Source organism: Carettochelys insculpta, chromosome 14, assembly GCF_033958435.1.
Source record: "Carettochelys insculpta isolate YL-2023 chromosome 14, ASM3395843v1, whole genome shotgun sequence".
NCBI lineage: Eukaryota > Metazoa > Chordata > Testudines > Carettochelyidae > Carettochelys > Carettochelys insculpta.
In genome coordinates, this window is record NC_134150.1 from 43,260,292 (window position 1) to 43,285,250 (window position 24,959).

General features: G+C 58.2%; 4 protein-coding genes across 5 annotated transcripts; 2 read left to right on the plus strand and 2 right to left on the minus strand.

The window, feature by feature from the left end:
* The first annotated feature begins 333 nt into the window (after positions 1–333).
* VPS4A (vacuolar protein sorting 4 homolog A) lies at positions 334–10,595 on the plus strand. Its single transcript, XM_075008743.1, has 11 exons — positions 334–504; positions 1,161–1,272; positions 1,692–1,839; positions 6,208–6,269; positions 6,567–6,686; positions 6,977–7,133; positions 7,312–7,460; positions 8,774–8,855; positions 9,088–9,307; positions 9,419–9,559; positions 10,176–10,595. The coding sequence occupies exons 1-11, from the start codon at positions 484–486 to the stop codon at positions 10,275–10,277; spliced, it is 1,314 nt and encodes a 437-aa protein (XP_074864844.1). The 5' UTR covers positions 334–483; the 3' UTR covers positions 10,278–10,595.
* Positions 10,596–13,336: 2,741 nt separating this feature from the next.
* On the minus strand, positions 13,337–16,639 carry COG8 (component of oligomeric golgi complex 8). Its single transcript, XM_075008268.1, has 5 exons — positions 16,278–16,639; positions 15,701–15,908; positions 14,665–15,483; positions 14,321–14,489; positions 13,337–14,033 (listed from the first exon to the last, which is right to left on the minus strand). The coding sequence occupies exons 1-5, from the start codon at positions 16,604–16,606 to the stop codon at positions 13,768–13,770; spliced, it is 1,791 nt and encodes a 596-aa protein (XP_074864369.1). The 5' UTR covers positions 16,607–16,639; the 3' UTR covers positions 13,337–13,767.
* Positions 16,640–16,819: 180 nt separating this feature from the next.
* NIP7 (nucleolar pre-rRNA processing protein NIP7) lies at positions 16,820–18,736 on the plus strand. The gene is made up of 5 exons (XM_075008274.1): positions 16,820–16,951; positions 17,045–17,131; positions 17,339–17,477; positions 18,115–18,255; positions 18,396–18,736. Exons 1-5 carry the CDS (start codon positions 16,896–16,898, stop codon positions 18,513–18,515), a joined length of 543 nt encoding a protein of 180 aa, XP_074864375.1. The 5' UTR covers positions 16,820–16,895; the 3' UTR covers positions 18,516–18,736.
* A 197-nt stretch (positions 18,737–18,933) lies between these two features.
* TMED6 (transmembrane p24 trafficking protein 6) lies at positions 18,934–24,751 on the minus strand. Of its 2 annotated transcripts, XM_075008272.1 has the most exons (5): positions 24,424–24,751; positions 23,546–23,593; positions 21,727–21,853; positions 21,262–21,413; positions 18,934–19,713 (listed from the first exon to the last, which is right to left on the minus strand). In XM_075008272.1, exons 1-5 carry the CDS (start codon positions 24,637–24,639, stop codon positions 19,480–19,482), a joined length of 777 nt encoding a protein of 258 aa, XP_074864373.1. In that variant the 5' UTR covers positions 24,640–24,751; the 3' UTR covers positions 18,934–19,479. The 2 variants fall into 2 exon arrangements, with proteins under 2 accessions (XP_074864373.1, XP_074864374.1); XM_075008273.1 differs by lacking the exon at positions 23,546–23,593 and having other exon boundaries at positions 24,424–24,661.
* Between the last annotated feature and the right edge of the window lie 208 nt (positions 24,752–24,959).

Sequence of the window (24,959 nt, forward strand, 5' to 3'; positions counted from 1 at the left end):
GCGCGTTCCCTTCTCAACGGCCGGGCCCTGCCCCTGCCCCTGGGGGGCGAAGGGGGTTGGGGATTCCCTGCCCGCGGGGCGGGGCGGGGGCTGTAGCTGCCCCGCTCCCCGGAGCCGCTGGGGCCGCCGGCGCACCGAGGGGGGGGGACGGGCTAGTGCCGCTGGAGGCCCGGGGGCAGCGGCGGGTAACCGGTCTCGCCGGGGGCGCGGCACAAAGGGACGCGGCCGGGCCATGCGGGGGGCGGGGCCTGTGCCGGGGGCGGGGCACGTGGGGCACGCGGGGGGCGGGGTGTTCCTCGGGGCTCCGCCCCCGCCGGCTGCTGCAGTTCCCGGCGCCGCCCGCAGAGGGCGCCGCTGCCGCCCGCTCCCCGCCCAGCAGCTGCGCGGCCGGTGGGTCCGGTCCGGTTCGGTGCCGCCGCCGCCTCCTGCCGCCGCGCCGGGGCCCCCGCCCGGAGCCCGATCCAGCCGCGCCCGGCAGATGCGATGACAACGTCCACCCTGCAGGTAGCGGGAGCGCGGCCCGGCCCCCCCCGGCCTTTGCGGGCCTCAGGCGGCGGGCGGCCGGACCGGCTACGCGCAGGCCCCGGCCCCGGCCCCGGCCCCGGCCGGACTCGCCCGAGGGGCCCCGCACCAGCACCCGGCCCGGCCGGGCCCCGCCCCGACGCAGCTCCGGGCGCTCGTGGCGGGGCCGTTTCCGGCAGCTGCGGGGGCCTGTGGCCGGGCCCTGGCTTGGTACCCGCAGCAGCGGCCCGGCCCGCGGGGCTGGGGCCGGGCCGGGCCCTGCCGGGGCTGGAGCCGCCGGGGCAGCACAAGAACGGCGGGGCTGGTGCAAACACCCGCCTGCTGCTCCCCCCGCCGTGCGCACAGCTCGGGCCGGGCCGGGGCCGGGCCGGGGCCGCTCCGCTGGGGTGGTGCTGGCCGTGGGGCCCAGGCGCACGGGAGCTGCCTGCGGGGCCGGGGCCGGGGCCGGGGCCGCTGCGAGGGTTGCCCTTGCGTGTGAGCAGAGGGGCTGGAGGGGGAAGGGGAGGCGGCTCCCGGCGGTGTTGGGCTCAAGCGCTGCCGCAGCCTGTTCCCTCTGTGGGAGGCTCTTCTCTGTGGCCTGGCTCGCTCCTGGTGTGTCCGGGGCGGCTGTGCCATTGGGGCCGTGCTCTCTCCTGCAGAAGGCCATTGATCTGGTAACGAAGGCCACCGAGGAGGATAAGGCGAAGAACTACGAGGAGGCGCTGCGGCTGTACCAGCATGCGGTGGAGTACTTCCTACACGCCATCAAGTGTGAGTCTGGCTCCTTGCCTCCGCGTCGCTGGCCCGGCCCGGCGGCCTCTGGCGCAGCAGCCCTCTTGGGGTCCATTCCCACCTCCTGGCAGGCTGCCTGCCCAGAATAGCAGGGCCCCAGAGAGATCGGCTTTCCCCTGCTGCAGAGCCTGCTGGGCTGCTGAGCGTTCCCACGAGTGCGGCGTGCGTCCCCCGGGGAGCGATCCGCCCACAGAGCTGCGCTCGGGAACCGGCGAGAGGGGCCAAAGGGAGGCGAGGCTTCCCCGGCCTGAGGGGTGTCTCTCTAGGTGGGGGTTCTCGCCAGCTGCCTGCTTCTGGGAGAGGGCAGGAGGTGATGGTTGTGCCTGGTGTCCGTCCTCTCCGTCAGTGGCTCTCTGAGGCCAGCAGCTCTTGCTCACTGTGCTCGGTTGCCCTGGCAGATGAGGCTCACAGCGACAAGGCGAAGGAGAGCATCCGGGCCAAGTGTGTGCAGTATCTGGACCGGGCGGAGAAGCTGAAGGATCATCTGCGCAGCAGAGAGAGGCAGAGCCAGAAGCCTGTCAAAGAGTCTCCGAATGACAGCAAGGGGTACGTGCGCAGCCCCCGCTGTGCCCTGCAACGGTGGGAGGGCCAGTCCCAGGTGACTCTGGCAGTAGGTTCCAAACCAGTGCTTGTCCCTTGCCACGCCGTGTAGTTTACAAGGGACGCTGGTGCATCTCAGGCAGCCCTCGCTAGAAATGCCAAGGCCAGGGCAGGCTGCGAAAGGGACACGGGACACTCCCAAGCCTGGTGGGTCACATGGTGCTGCTGAGGAGCATAAAAGTTTTGGGGAAGGAGAACATCCAAGTGGCACAGAGGGAAGCGACCCCGTAGCTGGGACCCATGGTCCCATTGAGGTCATGGTGTCCTCTAGCTCTGAGGAGACTTCTCCAGGAGTGGGAACTCCAGTTAGTAGGAAGAGACAGATAATAGTTGTGGGCCATTGGCTCATTAGGAACCTAGACGGCTGAGTGTGCGATGAACGGGGGTGGGGCGAGGGCAGCAGATCTGGCGAGATGTGTCGTGCTGCGGAGGAGCCGATGGTTGCACCGCATGTAGGTACCAATGACGTAGGGAGGGATCGGACAAATGTAGGCTGCTAGGTAAGAGAGTGAGGTCCAGGGCTCCCATGGTAGCATTTTCTGAAATGCTTCCTGTTCCAGAGACAGGGCCAGCTAGGCAGGCGGAGCTACAGGATCTTGATGCCTGTGTAAGACAGTGGTGTAGGGAGGAGGTGTTTAGATTTATTAGGAATGGGAAAACTTTTAGGGAAGGGGGAGCCTGTACGGAAAGGGTGGACTCCATGGAAACCAAAATGCAACCAGACTGCTGGCACTTCAAATGAAAAGTTGTACAGCAGTTTCTAAAATGAATCCTGGGGGAAAGCTGATAGGTGCAGAGGAGCATGTGGGTGACAGAGAGACGTCCTTAGCGAAAAATCTTTGCAGATTCTCTATGTTCTAGTAAGGAGGAGAGATGGAATCTGATTAAATATGGGTGGGTTCTGATGAAAGAGAGTCCCGTTCTGTTACAGTGTGTAATGGCAGACAGTTAAAAAGGGGCATGTTTTTAAAATGCTTGTACATAAATGATAAAAATCCTCATGAGGTGGGTGAACTCAGGTGCCTGGTATTAAAGGAGGATACTGCTATAATAGGCATCACAGAAACTTGGTGGAATGAGACTAATCAGTGGGACACAGTCATATCGGGGTACAAAATAGATGGGAAGGACAGAACAGCTTTTGCTCATGGGGATTGTAAAAATCCTAAATAAGCCAAACCGTTCTGTAGACTCCCTAGAGATGGTCATACTGTGCTCTGGTAAGAAGACTATAGCAGTAGGGATCTATTACCAGCCCCCTGGCCAGGGTGGTGAGGTTGACTGTGAAATGTGCAGGAGGATTAGACAAACTCAGTGGGGGATTTCAGCTATCCCCGTGTTGACAGGGTGCATGTCACCTTGGGACGGGATGAAGAGATGCAGTTTCTGGGCACCTTAACTGACTGCTTCTTGAAGCAGACAGTCCACAAGAGGAGAGGCAGTTTTTGATTTAGTCCTGACTGGAGCACAGGATCTGTTCCAAGAGGTAAACATAGCTGGGTAAGAGAGACCATAAGATCATTTAACATAAAATCCCTGTGGTGGTGAGAACACCCCAGCAGCCCAACACTGTGGAATTTAATTTCGGAAAGGGGGATTAGACAAACATGAGGAAGATAGTTAAACAAAGTACAAGGCACAGTGCCAATAGTGAAATCCCTGCAAGCTGCATGGAAACTTTTCAAAGAGAGCATAATAAAGGCTCACCTTCAATATGTCGCCCCAAATTGAACAAAACAGTAAAAGAACCAAAGAAGTGCCAGCCTGGCTAAGCAATAAAGTAAAAGAAGCAGAGAGAGAGAGAGAGAGAGAGAGAGAGAATAAAAACATCCTTTAAAAAGTGGAAGTTAAATGCTAGTGAGGAAAATAGAGCGTAAAGTCTGGCAAAGAAATATAAAAATATAATTAGGATGGGCAAAAAGCTTTGGAGGAACAGCAAGCTCCAGGAAAGTAACAGCCAGGGGAAAAAAAAAATTATAAGAAAATGAGCAGCAGGAAGCCTGCTAAATGACTAGTGGGGGCCATGGGATGATCTAGATGTTAAGGAAGCACTCAAAGATAATAAGGCCATTGTGGAGAAACTAAATGCATTTTTTGCTTCGGTCTTCATGGCTGTTTGGGAGATTCCCAAACCTGAGCTGTCCTTTGTGGGTGACAAATCTGAGGAATTGTCCAAGATTGAGGTGCGTTAGAGTTGGTTTTGGAACAAATTGATAAACTTCGTAGTAAGTCACCAGGTATTCACCCAAGAGTTCTAAAAGAACTCAAATGTGAAATTGTGGAACTATTAATTGTGATTTGTAATTTAGCGTCTAAGTCAACTTCTCTACCCAGTGATTGGAAGATAGCAAATGTGATGCCAGTGTTTAATAAAAAGGGCCCTGGCAGTGATCCTGGCAGTTACAGAACAGTAAGTCTAACATCAGTACCAGGCAAATTATTTGAAACTATAGTAAAGAATAAAATAGTCAGACACATCGACAAACATAACTTTTAGGGGAAAAGTCAAAATGGTTTCTGTAAAAGGAAATCATGGCTTTTTCTATTAGAGTTCTTTGAGGGGGTCAATAAGTAGGTGGACAACGGGGATCCAGTGGGTATAGTGTACTTAGATTTCCAGAAAGCCTTTGATGAGATCCCTCACGAGTTCTTAAGTAAAATAAATTGTCATAGGATAAGAGGGAAGGTCCTCTCATGGATTGAAAACTGATTAAAAGACAGGAAACAAAGGGTAGGAATAAACGGTACGTTATCAGATTGGAGAGAGGTAACTAGTGGTGTTCCCCACAGGTCTGTCTATAGTGGGACCAATCGCATTCAACACTTTGATCTGGAACAGGGGGTAAACAGTGATGTTGCAAAATTTGCTGATGGTACTAAACTGCTCAAAATAGTTAAGAACAAAGCAGACTGTGAAGAGCTTTGAAAAGATCTCACCAAACTGAGTAATTGGGCAACAAAATGGCAAACGTATTTTCATGTTGATAAATAAAAGTAATGCGCATTGGGGAAAAATACTTCCAAGTATACATACAATATGTGTGGGACTAAGTTAGCTACAACCACTCGAGATCTTGGAGTCATTGTGGCTAGTCCTCTGAAAACATCCACTCAATGTGCTGCCGCCGTCAAAAAAGCAAACAGAATGCTAGGAAGCATTGAATAAGGGATAGAAAATAAGACAGAGGATATTTTGTTGTTGCTGTATAAATCCGTGGTATGCCCACATCTTGAATATTGCGTACAGCTGTGGTCCCCTCATCTCAAAGAACATATCTTGGCATTCGAAAAGATTCAGAACAGGGCCACAGAAGTGCTGAGGGGTTTGGAACGGGTCCCATATGGAGAGAGATTAGAGAGACTAGGACTCTTCATCTTAGATAAAAGCGGGTTAAGGGGGGATTGATGGAGGTCTATAAAGTCAGGACTGGTGTGGGAAAAGTGAATAAGGAAAAGTTATTGACTTGTTCCCGTAACACAGGAACTAGGGGCCACCAAATGAAATGAATGGGCAGCAGGTTTGAAACGAACACAGGAAGATTTTCTTCACACAGCACACAGGAGGCTGCCCGGAGCAGGCTGTGAAGAGCAGGACTTTATCAGGCTTCAAAAAAGAGCGAGTTAAATTAGCAGGGCTTTCTCTCTGTTACTAGTGAAGTTCCTGGAGGCTGGGTCCATCAAGGCTCATTAGCGGGGCTGGGTAGGAGCGGTGGCCCTGGCCTGTTTGTCCGAGGCTGGAGATGGGCGGCAGGGGAGGGAGGGATCACTCGCTGGTTACCTGTCCTGTTCGCTCCCTCTGGGGTACCTGGCGTTGGCCACTGTCCGAAGACAGGACACTGGGCCAGATGGGCCTTTGGTCTGACCCAGAGTGGCCGCTCTCCTGAGGTTAGGCTCACAAACGGTGCTTCTGATTGCCTGTGCTGCTTGTCAAGAAGCAAAGGGGGAATCGCACAGTCCTCCATCTCTGTTCCCCTTCTCTGGGCCGCACAGTGCGAATCCCCAGGCCCGGCCCAGCCCAGAGCGAAGCTGTTCAAAACATGCTGCTCACATATATAAAATGTTCTTCTGACCGCCAGGGCAGCCGTGTCAGCAGGGCGCTGTAGGCCTGGATCTCAGCCAGAATACCATGTTGCCAGTATCTAAGCGTAAAGGTGTAGTATAAAGGAGGTGGAAGAAGTGTTCTGTGCACAGCAGTCGCCCATACAAGGACGTCAGAGCCATAGAGCAGGTTGTGTGTGTCACTGGTGAAAAGCCCCCGGGGGCACGCCCGGCGCTTGGCTGGCCTGGCTGTGACGCTGCGTGTGCTCTCCACAGAAGCGACAGTGACAGCGAGGGCGAGAACCCTGAGAAGAAGAAGCTGCAGGAACAGCTGATGGGTAAGAGGCTGGAACACAGAGCCCAGCGGGATCTGCGCACAGGCAGAGCGCCTGCCCTGCGGGGGGCTGCCACGTGCTGCTCGGTGCAGGGTCTAAGGCCATGGGGCCACCGCTTCTCTGCAGCTGGCTGCTGGGCAGTGTCGGAGACTCCTTGTGAGCCCTGGCAAACAGATTCCCCTCCTTGGTGATGATGCTGGGCCCAGAGGGCAGCCTGGCCAGGTGGGTGGAGCTGCGTGGTGGGGCGGGGGCTAGCGCTGTGGTCTCGTCCCTCTGGGGAGAGCTGCCGTTCTCCCGCAGGCGCCATTGTGATGGAGAAGCCCAACGTGCGATGGAACGACGTGGCGGGCCTGGAGGGCGCCAAGGAGGCTCTGAAGGAGGCTGTCATTTTGCCCATTAAATTCCCACACTTGTTCACAGGTGAGGGGTTCTGAGCTCTCGGGGCGCGCCTGGGGCAGGGAGGGTGGGGGCTGGGCCCCGTGATACCGGTGTGTGGGGAGACTCCCGCCCCACAGGCCCAGCCTGAGCAGAGCCAGGACCATGCTGGCCATCCCAGCCACACCCCGAGCCCCGCGGCACCTGTGGAATTACCAGTCCCCCCATGCGGTAGGGGCTGGCCGACTGAAGCCCCTTTGTGTCCTGTTGAGCTGGAGCCTGGTTGCTCTGGTGCCCAGCGTGCAGGAGCCTGCTCAGCGCCTGGCCTGTTGCAGGTAAACGCACCCCCTGGCGTGGGATCCTGCTGTTCGGGCCCCCGGGCACAGGGAAGTCCTACCTGGCCAAGGCCGTGGCGACTGAGGCCAACAACTCCACCTTCTTCTCCGTGTCGTCCTCAGACCTGATGTCGAAGTGGCTGGGGGAGAGTGAGAAGTAAGTGGGGCTGCGCAGGGCGGCGCGGGCGCTGGCTTGTCCCGTCCCGTCCCGGGGCTCAGGGGAACGAGAACAGGCCACGCAGTGACAGCCCCAGGTGCTGCCCCGGCTCCGCCACTGGCGTGTGGGCGGCAGGGGAAGCTGCCTGCCAGGACTCAGCCCGTGTCTCTCTGCCCAGGCTGGTGAAGAACCTCTTTGAGCTGGCGCGGCAGCACAAGCCCTCCATCATCTTCATCGACGAGGTGGACTCGCTGTGTGGCTCCCGCAATGAGAACGAGAGCGAGGCTGCCCGCCGCATCAAGACGGAGTTCCTGGTGCAGATGCAGGGTGCGTGCGGCCTCGGCTCGGGGCGCTGCGCCGGGGGGCTGGCTGGGGGTGCCGTGCCGTGGGGCAGCTGGCGGGCGGGCGGGCTGGCTGGGGGTGCTGCACCGTGGGGCAGCTCACCTGGGGGCGGGCAGGCTGGCTGGCTGGGGGTGCTGCGTTTTGGGGCAGCTCGCCAGGGGGCTGGCTGGGGGTGCCGTGCCGTGGGGCAGCTGGCCGGGGGGCGGGCGGGCGGGCGGGCAGCTCGCTGGGGGGCTGGCTGGGGGTGCCGTGCCGTGGGGCAGCTGGCTGGCGGGCGGGCGGGCAGCTCGCCGGGGGGCTGGCTGGGGGTGCTGCACCGTGGGGCAGCTCACCTGGGGGCGGGCAGGCTGGCTGGCTGGGGGTGCTGCGTTTTGGGGCAGCTCGCCAGGGGGCTGGCTGGCTGGGGGCGCCGCGCCGTGGGGCTGGCCTGTGGGTAGCCCCAGCTTGGGCAGGTGGGTGGGATGGAGAAATGGCAAATCGGAGGGGGCAGAGATGGCTCAGTTAGAGCTCTGGCCTTGGCCTGCTTAGCCCGGGGTTGAGTTCAGCCCTTCAGGGGCCAGTTAAGGGTCTGGGGCAAATAGATATAAAACCCCCAGTCTGTCGGGTTGGGGACGGGCCCTGCTGTGTGTATAGGGGACTGGGCTCAGTGATCTCTCAGGGTCCCTTCCAGCTCTGGGAGACAGTTAGGGTGGGAGCAGTGGGCCGGTGTGGGCCAGGATGGCGAACCGGCCCGGCCACAGCGCTACTAGACCTACCTGCAGGGCAGGTGCCCCAGGGCCCTGGCCACTGCAACCCAGCAGCAGTGGCTGGACCCCGGGCAGGAGCCCCAGGCCCTACAAATCACCAACAGAGCCCTGGGGCTCCCAGCCACCACCAAGGCAGCAGCAGCCATGAAGGGCTGGCTGGGGCATCTCTCTCCCCAGCTCTGTGTCTTCCATCCGAGGCCTGGCCCTGCCTGCCGGGGCCCCAGGCTGCGTAGGGGAAGGTCCCTGCTGGGCGCCCAGTGGGGGCCCCGGACTGCGTAGGGGAAGGTCCCAGGAGGGACTTGGCGAAGGGCTGTGTTGGGCTGGCCGACTCCTGTGCCAGGTTTACAATGGCGCTGGGCCCTGGCCCCTGGACCGAATGCTGGCTCCCTTCCACCCAGGGCCCTGTCCCCACTCTCGTCCTCCTGAGCCCCTCCTGGCCTTGCACGAGTGGGGTCCAGGCTCCAGGGCTGTGACCTCCAGCTGCAGCGCTCCCCCAGGCCTCTGCAGAGCCCAACAGCCTGTCTGCTCCCTGATCCCTCTTTCTCCCGGCAGGCGTTGGGAACAACAACGACGGCACCTTGGTGCTGGGCGCCACCAACATCCCCTGGGTCTTGGACTCGGCCATTAGGCGAAGGTGAGTGGGGGCGCTGGGACTCTGCAGCCTGCGCTGCTCCCCTGCTGGCCCCCCGCCGCTCCCCAGAGCCGGGTGTGCACTGCCCCATGGCAGGCTGCTGCTCCTGCTGAGAGGGGCTGGGCCCCCGGAGCTACCGGCCCAGGCACCTCCCTCCCTTGGCCAGTGCTGCCGTCCCCTTGGGAGCCGCCCCGTGATGCCAGGGCCGCTCACCGCCTGCCCGCTGGCTGCCCAGGTTCGAGAAGCGCATCTACATCCCGCTGCCGGAGGAGGCGGCCCGCGCCCAGATGTTCCGGCTGCACCTGGGGAACACGCCGCACAGCCTGACGGAGGCCCACATCCACGAGCTGGCCAGGAAGACGGACGGCTACTCAGGAGCCGACATCAGCATCATAGTGCGCGACGCCCTCATGCAGCCTGTGCGCAAGGTGCAGTCGGCCACGCACTTCAAGAAGGTGAGCGTGGCCTGGTGGGCTGGGGCCAGTCGCTGCAGGCGGGGGGCTCTGCGGCCGGAGTCCCCGGCCCTGGCGTCCGCCTTGGTGCAAGTCCTCCCTCGCCTCTTCCAGGCACGAGGCCCCTCGCGAACCAATCCCAGCATAATGGTAGACGACCTCCTGACCCCCTGCTCGCCAGGAGACCCGGGGGCCATTGAGATGACTTGGATGGAGGTTCCTGGGGATAAGCTGCTGGAGCCAGTGATCTGCATGGTGAGTCGTTTGGTTTGGGATGGGGCAGGGCCACGGTGACACAAGTCAGTGTGCGACACCCTGAGGCCAGCTGAGCACCTGTGGGTGCAGCCAGCCTGGCTCCGCCCTCCTCTGGGGCTGCAGGGTGGTGCTGTCCTGGCCGGAGATGCTGCATGTTCCTGGTGAAGTGATGGGCGTAGAATAACTGCCATCATTAGGCTCCAGCGTCCAGCACAGTCACCGAGCGATTTGCCTGTTCCTCCGGCCTGCACTCCCCTGCTGCCGTCCCACCTGCAAGGCTCAGCCTGCCCGAGTGGACAGGGCAGCAGTGTCATGACCTCAGCGGGAGACCAGGGACCCGCCAGAGCAGCCCTGGCCCCCAGTCCTGCTGGAAGAAGAAACCCGCCTCCTCCAGCTGTGACCCTGGCACTCCCGAGCCCACCCAGGCAGGTCAGAGGGGCTGGGAAAGGCAGGGAGCTGGAGGTCATCCTGTGACAGGCTCCCAGGCCCCGGTTCCCCCTCAGGAGGTGCTAGCTGCAAGCCAGCGGTTGGCTGGGCCTGGGGCGCTCACACCTGTAGGCTAGAGAGGCTTAGGTGAACAGTGCCACAGGCCCAGCTGCCTCTCCTGTGCTTGCAGTCGGACATGCTGCGCTCGCTGGCCACCACCCGCCCCACCGTGAACGCCGACGACCTCCTCAAGGTGAAGAAGTTCTCAGAGGACTTTGGCCAGGAAGGTTAAAGCATCGGCCGGGCGGGTTGGGTGGGCGCCATGCGGGCAGCGTGTGCTGGTGAAGCCCCCGTGCTGCAGGCGGACTGTGCCAAGCTCCCTGCTCGCCCACCTCTGTGCCAGCCCCAGCTGGGCCCTGGCCACGGCAGTCCAGCCCCACAGGCCTGTGGAGGAGCAGAGCAGAGCACCGCCTGGGGCCCAGAGCGCCCCCGGACCCCCACCTCTCCTTCCTGCTTTGTTTTTTTAATTTTTTTTTTTTAAATTAATGCTGCTTGTTTTGTCTTGTTTATACAAAAATAAAAATGATCCAAAAGCTTAACCGGCCGCGAGGGCCGTGCACGGCTCAGGGAGGAGGCAGGGGGAGGAAGGGCTCTGGGCTGAGCTGCTCCCTGCCACAGCCCTGGGCTGGAGCTGGCCTGGTCCAGTGCTGCCGTGGTGGGGACGGGCTGGGGTGGAGCAGGCAGCTGCCTTCTCTCCAGCTAGGCATTGCTGCAGCAGGGCCTGGCACTGCTGTGGCTCCTGCGGGCTCCTGGCAGGGAGCATAGAGCTGCTCTGTTCCTCCCCTTCCTGCTTTTCCAGTGCTTGGGCCCTCTCCTGCCTGCGGCTCCCTGGGGGGGAGGCTGGTATTTCCTCCCCTGCCTGCTTAGCCTGGCCCTCTGCTCTCATCTACACGTACCTCCCCGTTGCTTGTCACCATAGGCTGAGGCCTTTGCTGCTGCTGCTGCGAGCTGGGCTCCTCCAGGCCGAGGCCTGCTCAGCCTCTCTGCACTCACTGCTAGCAGCAGGGGAGAGAGCTGAGCTGCATCTTCCTCCTCCCCTGTGTCCCGCCTTCTCCTAGGGCCAGCCCCCTGCTGCAGCTGTGTGGGGCTGGGTGGTGGCGAGACCTGCAGTCCCTGGGGGTGCAGTGCTTTCTGGGGGGGGTGGCAGGGCCCTGCTGGTACATAGCGCCTCCCCCTGGCCCTGTGCTGGACGGAGCAGGAAAGCACGTCCGCTCCTGGGGCAGGGCTGGAGCGAGCCTGGGGCTGGCACCGCGGTGCTGTACAGGGGGCCCCACGCGGGGCTGGGGCTGAGCGTATGAGCGGTTGGCACTGAGGGCCTGTGCCAGGGGCAGCACCAGCCACCTGCACTGGCTCTGTGCGGCGGTGAGGCTCATGGGTGGGGGGGAGCCCTGGGCCAGGCACAGGCCATCTGAGTTGGGCTGGTGCCCCACAGGAGAGGGTGGGGGCTGGGCCCTACTGCTGCGGTGGTTAATGCTGCCAGGGGCCAAGTGTCACCAGGTTCCACTCGTCCAGGCCTGGGGAGCCCCAGGCAGGCAGGCGAGAAGCAGCAATTTATCCCCCTCCCCGCCCCCCCCATCGGCCCCTTGTGTGCAAGGCAGGCTGGGGTCAGGCGCTGGCTCTGCCCTAGTGGGAGGTCCTGCCCAGTGCTCGAAGCAGGGGGACCCACCATGCCCCAGTGAGTGGCTGCATCCGGCAGGGGCAGGGCAGAGCCAGCCGCATCGGCGCTGTTCTCAGGCGAGGGCAGCAGGGTCCCCTCCGAGCACACAGGAAGCTGGGGGCTGCACTGGCCTGCAGGCTGCTGTGCGCAGGAATGGGCTGCCCCCAGCCCTGCCGCACAGGGCCCACATGAGCATGGGGCACAGGCACCCGTGTGTGGCATGTGCCAGCTGTGGGGCTTTACCATCCCCTCGCAGAACCCTGCCATGGCCCAGCACCCCTGTGCAGGGAGCAGCCACGGCTGGCGGAGGCAGGGACCGATGGTACACCAGGACCAGGTGGCTGCCCAGCCACTGACTTACAGCTCAGCCAGGGTGCTGCTGCCCAAAGGATCGCACCCTCGCTACAGTCAGGGACAGCAGCTGGTGGAGGGCCGGAGCCACTCGCTCCCCCTCTTGCCTCAAGCCCCAGCCCTGATTGCCAGGTGTGGGTGCAAAATACACCTGCACCCCCCCCCCCCCCCCCATGGGACAGCTGGTAGGTACAGGGATCCCCACTCTAGAAGTGCTGGGCTAAGCCTGCCCCCCCCCCCCCCCAAAAAAAACCCCACTTCTCAGTTCTCCAGTTAGTCACAGATCTCCCTGAGAAGCAGAATGCCCCAAAACAAGGCACTTGGGAGCCTGCCCAAAGCCAGCCCCTGCTCCATTCTGCCATGGGCCCCACCCCCAACCCAATGTAAAAAAATTCACACTCACACTGGCCCCTTGCCATGGCAGAGGTTCCCATTCACAGGCCAGTGGGATACTAGCAGGAGCTCAGCAGCTGACCCCTTGTCAGGCTGTGGGCAGGACACAAAGCCCACACACACATTGTATAAAGCCCCAGCTCAGTCAAGTACAATGCAGCTGCAAGGCCTGTAATTTTCTGTAAGCTTTGCTTTGTAGCAGCACTAGGTCTAGCTTAAGTTAGTAAGACATTGACAGCATATGAGCACTCCCAGCTGTTGCTCTCTCAAGTGAGCTTTCCTTTGTGCAAGCGAGGAAAGTGAATAATATTGGGGTGTGCGCAGTGGGAGTCAGTCTCTCAGCCAGCCTGCCTGGCTAAATGGCTGAGCCCTGCCAGAGAACTCACCAACAAAAGCAAAAGCAGCCCCCTCCTGAGCAGATCAGCATCCCCTCTGCTGTTGGCTCATGGTCATACCCTGTCCTGGGACAGGACAAGAGGTAGGGGCTGAGGCACAAACAATGGATGCAAAGCTCTAAGGTGTGCTTGTTAGTCTTGGCTGGCTAGGGAAGCAGGAAGAGGCCCGCTCCTTCTAATGGGTGATACTGACTGCTCCTGCATACAACAAGGGGGGTCTACAATCAGCTCCCACTCCACATTCATGACTACATGCAGACACACTGGCCCCTGGCTTCCTCAGCTGTCCCTATGCAACTCTTGGCCTGTGTACATGCAGGAGGGTGTAAGTGCCTGTGGATGGGTACCTGAAAGCTAGGCCCCCTTTTTTCCTTTAATCCAACACTGGCCTTCAATAAAACACATGCGAGTGTAACCCTGGCGTAGGCTCCCATGAAAATAAGGTAACAAAACCTGTAAGATCTGCACAGAACAGCTGTTTGAGAGGGACCAGAGAGCTGCTGGACCACAGAGTACACAAATAGGGTTTATTTATGCAATAATCAGCCTTTCCAGAGGTATGTACCTCACCGAACCTGCTCTCAAAGACCAAAGTATTCACTTTTTATATTATAGACAGCTAGGTCCCAACCTCCTTCCACCCAGAGCAGCACCAGAAGATCCACAAGGGTGGTTCCTGGGCCTGCGAGTTACAGTGAAGCCAAGGAAGTAGTTACAGATGATGCAGCATGTTATAACTCCACGCAGTTCCCCATCACCAGATGCACCCAACGTTCCTATTCATCTCCCCCCACCTCCACAAACCCAGTGTCACTGCTAAACCAAGCGCTGCTAGGTGCAAGGCTCCCAGACGGGTGCACCGAGGCCAGAGTCACTCCCCATGTGCACAGCGGCAGGCAGGGACAGTCCTCCCTGCTATGTTGTGGCTAGTGGACATCTGGCTGCAGAAGACCCACTGCACTCTCACTGTTCGCTCCAGTCACAACAGGTGGTTGCACAGCAGGTTCTGCTCCCTGCTCTGGAACTTCTGGGACTGATGCAGGTGCTGGGCTCTCCTGAGCCAGTTCCTTGTCCTCGGGTGGAGTGAACATGGCGTCTTTCATTGGCAGGACGAAGGCCAGTGGCTCCGTGATCGCATTCACATCCACACAGCCAAGGTTGCCATACTTATGCAGCTGAGTGGGGGGAACACCTGGCCAAGAGAGCAGAGAATTAACTTAACTGGAGTCCACCTAGAAAGGGGCACAGAGACAGTGACAAACTCACAGCTCAGCAGGGATCCTTCTAGACTGTTGGACTTCAGGGGGAGAGCCTGGAGCACCCCAGCCAACAGATCTCCCATGGGAGCCAGAGCAGGGCACTGAAGGGGGCAGGGACACAGGTCCTTGGGACCCGCCTGCTCAGCAGATCTGCCCTGGCTCCCCATGAGAGCAGGCACTTGCCCTGTATTTCTCTGCTGAGGGAAGGAATTGTTCTTACCCAAGATCTGTGCTATCTGGGCTGGGGGAAAGAGGACTTGGAGGCAGCGGTTTAGGTAGGGGAGCAGGTCTTCTAGGAAGGCTGTGCAGAACTGAACAAAGAGCTCCTGCTCTCGGCTGCTGAAAGCTGCCTCCTCTGCCCGGTGAAAAACCAGGATTGTTTTAGTCACCTGCAGGAGAGAGAGCAAGTGTTAACCACCTTTGGTTCCCCATCCTGCAAGGTGCTCATTCAGACAACACCATATGGTGCGGAAGGGAATGGCAAGATCCATCCTCAGCATCCTGACAACATGGTATAAAAAGCTGAAACAGAAACCATACTGCTTTGTCAGCTGCCTGCCTCACCTCACCAAGAGCATTCTCCAGGGAAGTCGTCACATGCTGGGCAAGAGCCACAGGGCAGCAGAGACGCAGATCATTGAAGGCAACCAGAATATTGTTCAGGAAGCAGGCCAGAGGTGGGAAGTCCAACAGCACCATGGGAGGCTGCAGCGTTCCTGGTTGGGTGGTTGGCACTGCCACGGGGATGGTGCTGCCCAAGACAGCAGGAGCAGAAATAAGCGTGTAGGAGTTCATGTCATCTTGGAATTTGTCCACAGCTTCCTGAACCGCCTTCCTAAAAGTGCTAATTGCAACTTGCTGGAACACCGGAGCCAGCTGGCCCCGGAAATCAGCCCCCACCCTGCTGAAGGACAGGCCAAAGTACATGCACTGACCCAGCAGTGAGTCCAAGCGGCTGCCCACCCCCCGCCGGAGGTCGTTGTCCAGAATCTTCAGGAACTGCGACACTCTCTGCAGCACCCAGCCATGGAAGATGGCGCTCTCGCTGCCTGCGTGCTCACGGGGGGGCAGCAGTGGCTCCTCGTCTGAGAAGATGGCACGATACTGTGTGATGATGTCAAAGAGATGGACACGGCAGCTCTCAATAGCCTTGGTAATGTGGAAGTAGGGGTCATCATCAGGGATGGAGGCCTGGATGGAGTGGAGCCAGGCATCCCGGGCCTGCAGGAACTTGATGCGCAGTTCAGCCTCCGTGAAGACATCCATGCGCCGGAGGTAGCCTATGACACGCAAGCAAGCTGGCAGCTGGATATTAGTGCGCAGCTGCTGAATCAGCTGATTCAGCATCAGCTGGGAAGACTGACGTACTTCATCCACAATGCCCTAGAACCAGGGAGAGAGAGACCTCAGCAACAAAGACAGCCCACTGGAGTCTCATGCTTCATGCCCCAAACCTGAACTTCGAACATCACGTTCCTCTTATAGCAAGACTCCACCCGCTGCATGGAGATGACCCAGGCCAGCCACCCTCTGAGGAGCTCATCCTATGACCAGGGGCTGCAGGTCCCTCCCCAGCATGGCCAGCACTGCTCAGACAAACCTGAATGACGGGGATAGAGGAGTGTTTCCTCTCCAGCCGGCGCACATAGGCAGCAAGCTCCAGTGCCTCCTCGTAGTAGCCATTGCGGACGCAGGTGTCCATCAACTGCGGGATCTCCAGGACCTCCAAGATCTCTGTGTGGCGGTTCAGAGTCAAGCTGTTCATGCGGCGGCTGGAGGCAATATTCTCAGCGTCCTGCATGAAAGTCCTGCAAGAGGAAGGAGAATTCGAGGCTCCCAGAACATCGTGCAGGTCCATCTCCAAACACACCCCCAGCGAGAAGGTGCTGCAGCTCTGCCCTGGCGAACATGAGCCCCACCCCAAATGTCCCCAGCTCCTCCCGGCGGAGAGCCACCCCCATCCCACACCCCCGAGACAAGGGGTGCCACAGCCCCGCCCGGGCAACGTTCGCCCCACCCTAAACACCCCCAGTCCCTTGCACAGGGGAACATCATCCCCAGCTCTGCTGCAGGGGAGCTGCCCCCCCCCCCCGGACACTGGCACCTCTGCAAACGCCCTCGGGGGGCCTCCCCCCCAGGGGCCCAGCCCCGCCCCCCAGGCGCCGACCCCGGCCCACCTGCAGCTCTCCTGGAAGCCGGGCAGCCGCGCCAAGAGCCGGGCCAGGCCGCGCTCGATGCCCCCGAAGCCGCGGCCCGTCTCGCTGGTGCACTCGGCCGAGCGGATGAAGATCTTGTAGTGGGCGAAGGCCAAGTGGCGCGTCTGGGCGGCGGCCAGCGCCCGCTCCTCGGCCAGGCGGCCCGGCTCGCGGCCCAGCGCCTCCAGCCCCAGCCCCGCCAGCTCCGCCAGGTACCCGGCCAGCTCCGGGCCCGGCGCCGCGCCCGGCGCCCCGCGGAACAGCCAGGCCAGCAGGCTGGCCTCCTCCAGGGCCGCGCCGGCCGCCGCCATCTTCCGGAGAGCGCCACCGCACGCCGGCTACGCTCTAGCCGCCGGAAGCAGCGCTCCGTGGTATGGGGACGCTCTACCCAGGCCTCCCGGAGACTCTATGCTGCTCGGGCGACAGTTTGTCTGGCGCCCCCTGCAGCTCCGCGAGCCCCAACGCGGACTCTATGGCAGTGAGCGGGGCAGAGTGTCCCCACCCCGGAAGGGAGGGCGCTCTACGTGCCAGTCTCGCCTGTCCCGCATCTGCTTCCGGTTCCGGGCTCGCCCCTCCCCGCGTGGAGCGGGGCGCTGAGCGATGCGGCCGCTCACGGAGGAGGAGACCCGGGCCCTGTTCGAGAAGCTCGCGAAATAGTGAGCGGGACCGCGGGGCGGGGCTGGCCGGGAGGCGGGGCCGGCTGCGGGCGGGGCGGGGCGGCGCGGCGCTCACGGTCTCTCCCCCCACAGCATCGGCGAGAACATCCAGCTGCTGGTGGACCGGCCCGACGGCTCCTACTGCTTCCGCCTGCACAAGGACCGGGTGTACTACGTCAGGTGGGTGGCGCGCGTGGAGCGCCTGGGCCGGGTGCCGGCTCCGCAGCGGCCATCGAACGGACCAGGTCCTGGCGCTCTGCGGCTGCAGGTCCCCAGCCAGCAGACTCTGCCAGGGCCTCCGGCTGACGCGGGGGTACCGCGTGTCAGTTAAACCTTCCCTTGCAAGTCCTGCGGTTCTTTGAGCGGGCCGCGTTTGCTCCGTCCTAGTGAGAGAATCTTGAAGGCGGCGACCAGCATCCCGGGGGACAAGCTGGTGGCACTGGGCACCTGCTTTGGCAAGTTCACCCAGTCCCAGAAGTTCCGGCTCCACGTCACTGCGCTGGATTACCTTGCTCCCTATGCCAAGGTGAGACACTTGCTGAGGCAAAGCTTTCAGACAGCAACCTCCCTTTGGCTGTTTCGCAGTACAGGGTAGGATTTAGGTGGCGCACATCCTGCTGCTTTAAATGGTGGCAGGCCCTGTAACTAACTGAACCGATTCTTCCCCAGACTCATGTGCTGTTACACACTCTCTAGCCTGTAAGCACAGTGCATGTCTTTTAACAGATTTGGGCAGCGTCCTGGACAGTGGGGCCTGATCCCCTGTGGAGTGTTAGATGCTACCAACATATTTTTACTGCTGCTGCTCCTCCTCCTCCTCTCATTCCCCTTGTGACACTGGAGTTCTCTCCAATCTCATGTCTGCTTTGTAGCTTCGCTTGTAATGGGGCTCCACCTACATGCATGAAATCAGTGCCTCCTGGGGCCTTCCCTAGCATTAGTCCTTCCTGAACTCAGCCTCTGGCTCGATACATAGCTGTGTGAAGAGCAAAAGGAAATGCATGACTATTATAGGATGGGTCTCCCATGCCCCAGGTACTGCTTCCAGACAAGGCTCAAACAGGCTATCACCTGTGTCTTTGCCCTTGTGTCCAGTCACATGAGGAATAAACTTGTAAGGCTCTGGTGAGCAACTCCTGAGGACAGGTCCTTTTCTCTTGCAGTATAAAGTGTGGGTGAAACCCGGTGCAGAGCAGTCCTTCCTTTATGGGAACCACGTGTTGAAATCGGGCCTAGGCCGCATCACCGAGAACACGGCACAGTACCAGGGTGTGGTGGTGTATTCCATGGCAGATATTCCTCTGGTAAGGGGCAAGGGATTGTTCTTCAGAAAATGGTGAATTTGCTTTGAGCAGGGTAGTTTTGATACAAGTACATGGGCAAATGGGGGGTAGCAACATTCCTCTTATTGTGTGCCCGACTTTCAATATTCTTACTTCCTCAGGGTTTTGGAGTAGCTGCAAAGTCAACCCAAGACTGCCGGAAGGTGGACCCCATGGCTATCGTAGTGTTTCACCAGGCTGATGTTGGGGAGTATGTGCGGCATGAAGAGACACTGACTTAAAGGGCATCCAGCAGCACAAGGTGCTGAGGACTCAGCTGCACAGGGCGAGAATGGAGCATGTTGTGGAATCAGATCTCAATGGAGCAGGGATCTCGCCCGATGTGGATCAGAGCAGGATTACAGGCCAGTCTACCTGGGACTTAGGCATGACTGTTATGAGCTGACTGTCCCCACCTGAGGAGAAAGGATACCATGAAACTTTTCCTATTTAATAAAAAACAGCTACTTGCTCCGAGCCCTCTTTCCCTCCAGAAGAGCTCTTCACTCACGTTCTAAAGGCAGGTTTTTCAGGAGCAGTTTCCAGGGTAGAATGTACAAAGCCTTTATGAAGCCACATCCAATCCCCATGGATGCTAGGGCAACCTGGCAGTTCTGTGTAGCAGAGACTGAGGGAAGCACACCTGTTTGGCAACAGGAACAAAGGGACTCCTTCAAGATTGTTTCTGCCTTGTTCCCCCACCCCACCCATGGAGATGTGCAGGGTTTTGCTAATAGAGGACAGCATGACTGCACTGCCTGCCGTATTCTGCTGAAGCAGTGGCAGAGTGAGCAGCTGTCTAATTCCTGGGGCAGTGGTATCACCCATGGGTCTTGGAAGGTGGTGGTTTCAGCCAGGCCTGTGCTTTCACAGAGTGAACTATTTTATTTGTACTATGTGACAGGCTTGCTAAGCCATTTCACTATGACACCAGTTAGGCCTAAAGTACCCCACCCACCCCTGAATACAGTTTAATCCCTCCACCCCAAAAATCAGGTCTCAGGCTGGAGGTCCCAGAGACAATAAAGGTACTATTAAGAGTCAGATGGACAGACCATGGGGAACTAAAGGGAATGTTGTACCCAAAACAGCCCCCACCCTAGCTCCTTACAGGTAAGTCTCCCTGCAGGGGAGAAAGGGTCCTCTGCAGAGTGCAGGGCTGGCCTTCCTGCTGCATAGGTCCAGCCCTGCTGTGAGCCAACAGCCTTAGCACCGCGGTTTGTTGGTGGGAGTAGTGGACTGCACATTGAAAAGCCGCTTTAGGAAATACAGCTGCAGGACACCTGAGAGGACAATGACAAGGCTCTGAACCAGTGACCACCAGTTCACATAGTGATAGTTGGACTGAAGGATGAAATAATCAGCTGCTTTCCTCATCCGGGCAAAGTTATAAAAGCGCCACATGTGGAAGACGTGGGCCTGCAGCTTACGGGTGCTCTCCTGCAACAAGTAGAAGGACAGTTGATAAAATCTTCCCAAGCCAATACCAGACTGGGGACCCAATGCCACCAGGTATCACTGAGGGCAAGATGTAGGGGGGGAGATGCTTGTTCACACTAACAGTTCTTATGAGGCTGAGTGAGGGAAAGAATGCAAGGCCCCCACCCAGAACCAGCAGGAACAGACTTTTCACCCCATGGGACTGATTGGCAAGGGCCAAGTGTTTCAGAAACTGGGCAGGAGCCTGTCAATACATGCCAGGTAGCTCCCCAGCAGCATGCCCCACTAAGGCAGCCCTCTCCATCACCCCGCCTCACATGCACATGACCGAAAACACCCCTGTATGCACACGACTCATCTGCCCTCACAGGCCTCGTGAGGTAGCATTTGAAAAAACAACTTGCTAGTCCCTGTCCTGGTGAGATGAATGCAGCAGCATATGCAGAGTTACTAATTTCCCCATATGATGATAGCGCACAGTCTCAGCCAGGCAAGCCGTTAAGCAGGCCTGTCCTAAACCCAGGGATGTATGAACCTCAATTGAGATCTATGGCATAAACAGGGCCTTTGAGACAGCAAGAGGGGAAATGGCAGGAGCTGAAGCATAGCTGCACTTCAGCCTATACAGCAACGTGAGCATGGCTCTGCCTTCACCCCCAGACTCCACATTGAATCAGCTCCTCAGTCGTCTCCACTTCTAAGGTGCCTGGAGTGTAAAAAGGGAGGGGCAAACCCATGCCAAAGCTGGCCGTGTCTCACCTAAGATGACAAAGGAGCCACCCCTTTGACTTAGGAGAGACCCTGACTTGAGAAGTGTCAGCAATTTTGCTGGGAACCTACAGTAAAAGCATCTTATCTTCAACCAAGTCTGGCTTGCAGAGTTTCAGCTACAGACAGGGCTTTAAGTCTCCTGTAAACCTCTCTGACTTGAATACCTTGTACTCACCTAAAGTATCTTTGTAGTTAAAATAATGTTTTAATCAAAAGCAATCCAGTGCTGTGTTTACCCTAGACTCTTTGGGTACCGCCCATTAAGGTAGCAGACTTGAATACTGACCCTTTAGAGGGGCGATGACCTCATATCTGAGCTGCTCGGGAGAGGGCTGGACTGTGCAAAACAGGACAGGGTGTGAGCTGGGGTCGCCAAGGCAGAGTGTGACTGGAGTGTTGCTGACAGGCTGCTGGGGTCACACATGCCAGGCCAGGGCTGTGGCTATGAACAGTTGAGGAGTAATTGCACACTGTTTGGTGGCTGTGGACAGCCCAGGGTGGGTATGCCCCCAGTGCTATTAGTGGTGGCAAGAGCAATTGTGGTCTGAATCGCACCCCACAATGTGACAGCCCCCACTCCTGGCTCTATCTAGGCATAAACGTCTGGGACTAGTTCAACACTACTCCTGTGGGTGCCTCACACAGATATCTTGGGAAGAGTTAGTTGTCCTTAGCTCCCCATTTACTCTGGCATGCTTCCTTTTTACAAAAGCAGGATGCATGCTGGAGTTTGCAGCAGCCTGTTTAAGGCAGCTGAGCATGCAAATAAAGCAATACCTCGATTGCCTCCAGTGTGTCATTCATCTTCTTCCTTTCCTCATCCGGCGAGTTTTGCAAGTCAAAGCCTTCATAGAAAACACCAAAGTTCAGATAAACCTGCACAGAACCAAAGTGGTTGAGCCGATTGCTCAGGCACAGCTGGTAAAAACCTGGAGAAAGAAGTTCTAAGCATCAGAGAAGAGCACAGGTGCTGTGACAACCAGAGGTTACCCCAAATCCTTGACTCCACTCCCGTTTGCCCCTTCTCTGCACCAGAGACATGGTCTCAAAGCTTAGTAGCTACAGAAAAGCTTGACTACCTGGATAATGAGCTGGGCTAAGTATCTCACATGCTGTGCCTAGAAGACTTTTACAGGCCTATGGCTTAGATAATTAAGCCGCCACAGGCTGCCAAAGGATTGGAGTAGTCCAGCTCTCCTGGGGGCCAGGGAGGTCCCACGAAGGTAGCGGGGTGGTAAGAACCTGTCTCTTTGGTTGGGAAGTTCATCTGTCCTCGTACGTCCTGGGAAGTGCCCATCTGGAGGCCACTGGGATCCCTTGCAGTGGCCAGGACGTGTCTGTCACGTCCAATTCCTGAAGTCCTTTGTACCTGAAGCCAAGAGACAGAGCAGAACGGGGACCTGTGGCTGTAGATCTGAGTTCTAGCAAAGAACAAGGCGGACTGATCCTGCCTTGGAGAACTTCCGTTGGAATGGATGTTGCTGTGCCGCCTGTAAAGGCAGCAAAACCCATGACTGTCTCAGTGGCAGATACTGTACGTCCCAGCTCACCTCCAGTGGCTGCCCATGACTTTACCCAGCCCTGCTTGCCCTGTCCGTGGGCAGCAACCAACGCTCCCAGCTACGCACCTGCCCTGCTTTAGAAACCAGGCTGAAAGATAGGTAGGGGAGAACTCCTACAAAGCAGCCCCTGGGCTTGAACGCCAGCTCCGTCTGCTTGATCCTGGCACAGCTCCAGCCTGCTGCCTACAGCACAGCTGCTTTGCTCCACACGGCTCAGGTGCACCACAGATAAAGGGAGCAGCTGATTAACAAGCTCCCAGCTCTGCTTCCACCAGCCTTGTGCACACAGAAGCTGGACAGCCGCAGGGTTACGATAAGAGGGAAGAGGGCTCCATCCCCAGTGGGAGCCAACTACCTAGCACCGGTGATATGCGACCCCCACCCCATGGCAGGAGACTTCCCCTATGCCTTCCACATGCACCACAAGGGAAAGGAAGATCTGCCACAAGTGCCCAGCCGAGCCCATGCACTGTGGAACCTCCTGCCAGGGGAAGAGCCCATCAACACTGGCCACAAGCGCTCAACCCTCACTCTACCAGGTGGGCAAGCAGATGTTGCAATGGAAAGGCCGAACGATGCTACAGAAAATACCCTCTTAAGATTCTGACATCAGAAGGGACCACTTGGTCTGGTCAAAATAACCCTTAGCTAATCATTGGGGTGGGATTACAACCAACAGCTACCAAGCTCCAGGGGAGGCTGAGTGCTACAAACCACCTAATCACTCACAACTGGCCATCCTGAGAGCTGGCAAGATTCAGGAGTTTCTCCTTTCTTTGGCTGAGGACCTTGTGCGTGCACGATGCCAGTGTTACGCTACAGAAGCCCCCCACCATGGCCTACCAGCGAACAGTTAACCTATGGGACTCTGCTGCATGAGCTCACTGCGGCAAAGTTTAGAATTCAAAAAGCCTGGTGATTTAGGCAAACCCTGAGAACACCCAGAGTGACACTAACCAGGGTTTTTGGAGCTGTAAATCTGCTGACTTTAGGCCTTAAATCAGCTACTGACTGACAGCTTCTCCACCAGGCAGGTCATTGCCTAATCCTTAACTTCAGATTCATTCTACCCTCCCCCTGAAGCAGCTGGTGTCAGCCATTGCCAGACCACGACCAGTGTTCCCGTAAGCTGGGCCTACATGTGGCTGCTCAGGGAAGATTCAAATGCCACTCAGCTCGCTAGCAGAATGCCCGCAGCTAAGTTTTTAGCTTCTACTGGCAGTGAACGTCCACACATGCATCGGAGCACACGAATTTATTCCACATGTGGATGAAAAAGATTAGAGCAGGGCTTCCCAACCCATGCATCAGGACCCAAGCATGGGCCACAATTACACTTCAAAAGAGGCTGGGCTGGGCTGGGCTGCTCCACAGGTGGCTATTAAGAAGCCACTCACACTCCTGAAGTGGTTCTCAACTCTGGATTAACAGCCATCAGGCAGTTAAGCCAGTCAATTACATTGAGAACAATTTCAGCTGCAGGGCAGAGAACTACATACCTGAGGAGCAGCACCCAGCTCAGGTAAGGTGGGACTTGGAGTCGGAGTCTGAGGGAGAGAGGGCAGAGCTGATCAGCTCCCTGTCTTCCAGCCTCTGCAGGAGATGGGGCCCCCCCAGACCCCAGCAGGGATCCTGCAGCTGGTGCTGCCAACTGGGACTCTGCCCCAGCAGGCTTCCAGCCGCAGAGCGCAGTTGGGGTTCCTGTGGCTGGCACCGCTGGCTAGAGCTCTGCACCCCAGCCGACTTCCAGCCGTGGGGGTCCCCGTGCCTCCCCCTAGCTCCCTCCAGCCTGTGAGTGACTCCTAGCCAGAGTGTGACTCTCCTAGCCCCCTCTAAATCCCTCCAGCCCTTGTGTGACACCCCTAGCCCCCTTCAGCCCGAGTGTCTCCTAGCCCCTGAGTGTGACCCCCCCCAGCCCCCTCTAGCCCATGATCGTGGGGTTTAAGCCAGGGGGAGCTGTTTGGGGACGAGTGTCTTTCCACCACCACCAACTCTGACTAACCATAGTAAATGCAGTATTAGTATTTTATTAATAAATTTCCCCCTTTTTTATGAACTATTATGAATATATAACATGACGGGGCACAATTTTCTATTCTTTCCCCAGGTGCAAATGTGGCTAATTACAGCCCTGCCTCCTCTTCTCCCCCCTCCCCCCACCTTTTTGAAGGGCCATGAGTCACCAAGTCTTCCCAAATTGTCAAAATGGGTCCCTGTCTGGAAAAGGTTGGGAACCACTGGGTTAGATGGTGGACAGGTGGATCCCCTATGGCAATTCTTGTGCTGGATAGACAGCTGTCAGGCTGCAGGAAGTGACTGACCAAGAAATTCCACGGAGCACAATACCTGCTGTTTGCGACTCCCCCACAGCACTCACCTCGTAGCTGAAGTAGAAGTAGCCGCTCTGATGTGCGAACTGCCAGAAGCACTCCGTGCTGCCTCCTGCGACAAGGATGGCGAAGTCGTAGCGATCCGCTCCCCGGAAGAGAGGCTGCTCACGGGAGCTACTCAGGGGCTCCGTCCTGGGGCTCCTGGCAAGGCCTGGCAAACTAAGCAGCCCCACAGCCACAGCCCAGGGAAGGAGAGGGACCATGCTGCTTTACTTGCTTCCACCGCTCTAGCCAGGGCAGAGCTGGAGCATGGGTCCCACGATGCCAGTGGATAATCATTAACTTCACTCCCCTGCTTTCGCCAAACATTTCTCCTTCAGCTCACAGCACAGCTGCACTTATCCAAACATCAGACGGCACTTGGAAGGAGTTCAGCCCCTCAAGGTAATCACAGTGAAATTCCAGGCACGTGTGGGCAGCTGTGCAGTTTGTCCCTATGACAGCTTAAGAATTAGAAACAGGCAAAGGCCTGAGGTCTGCCTTGAAGCACCATCAGGCATAACCCACCCTTCCTGCGGAAGTA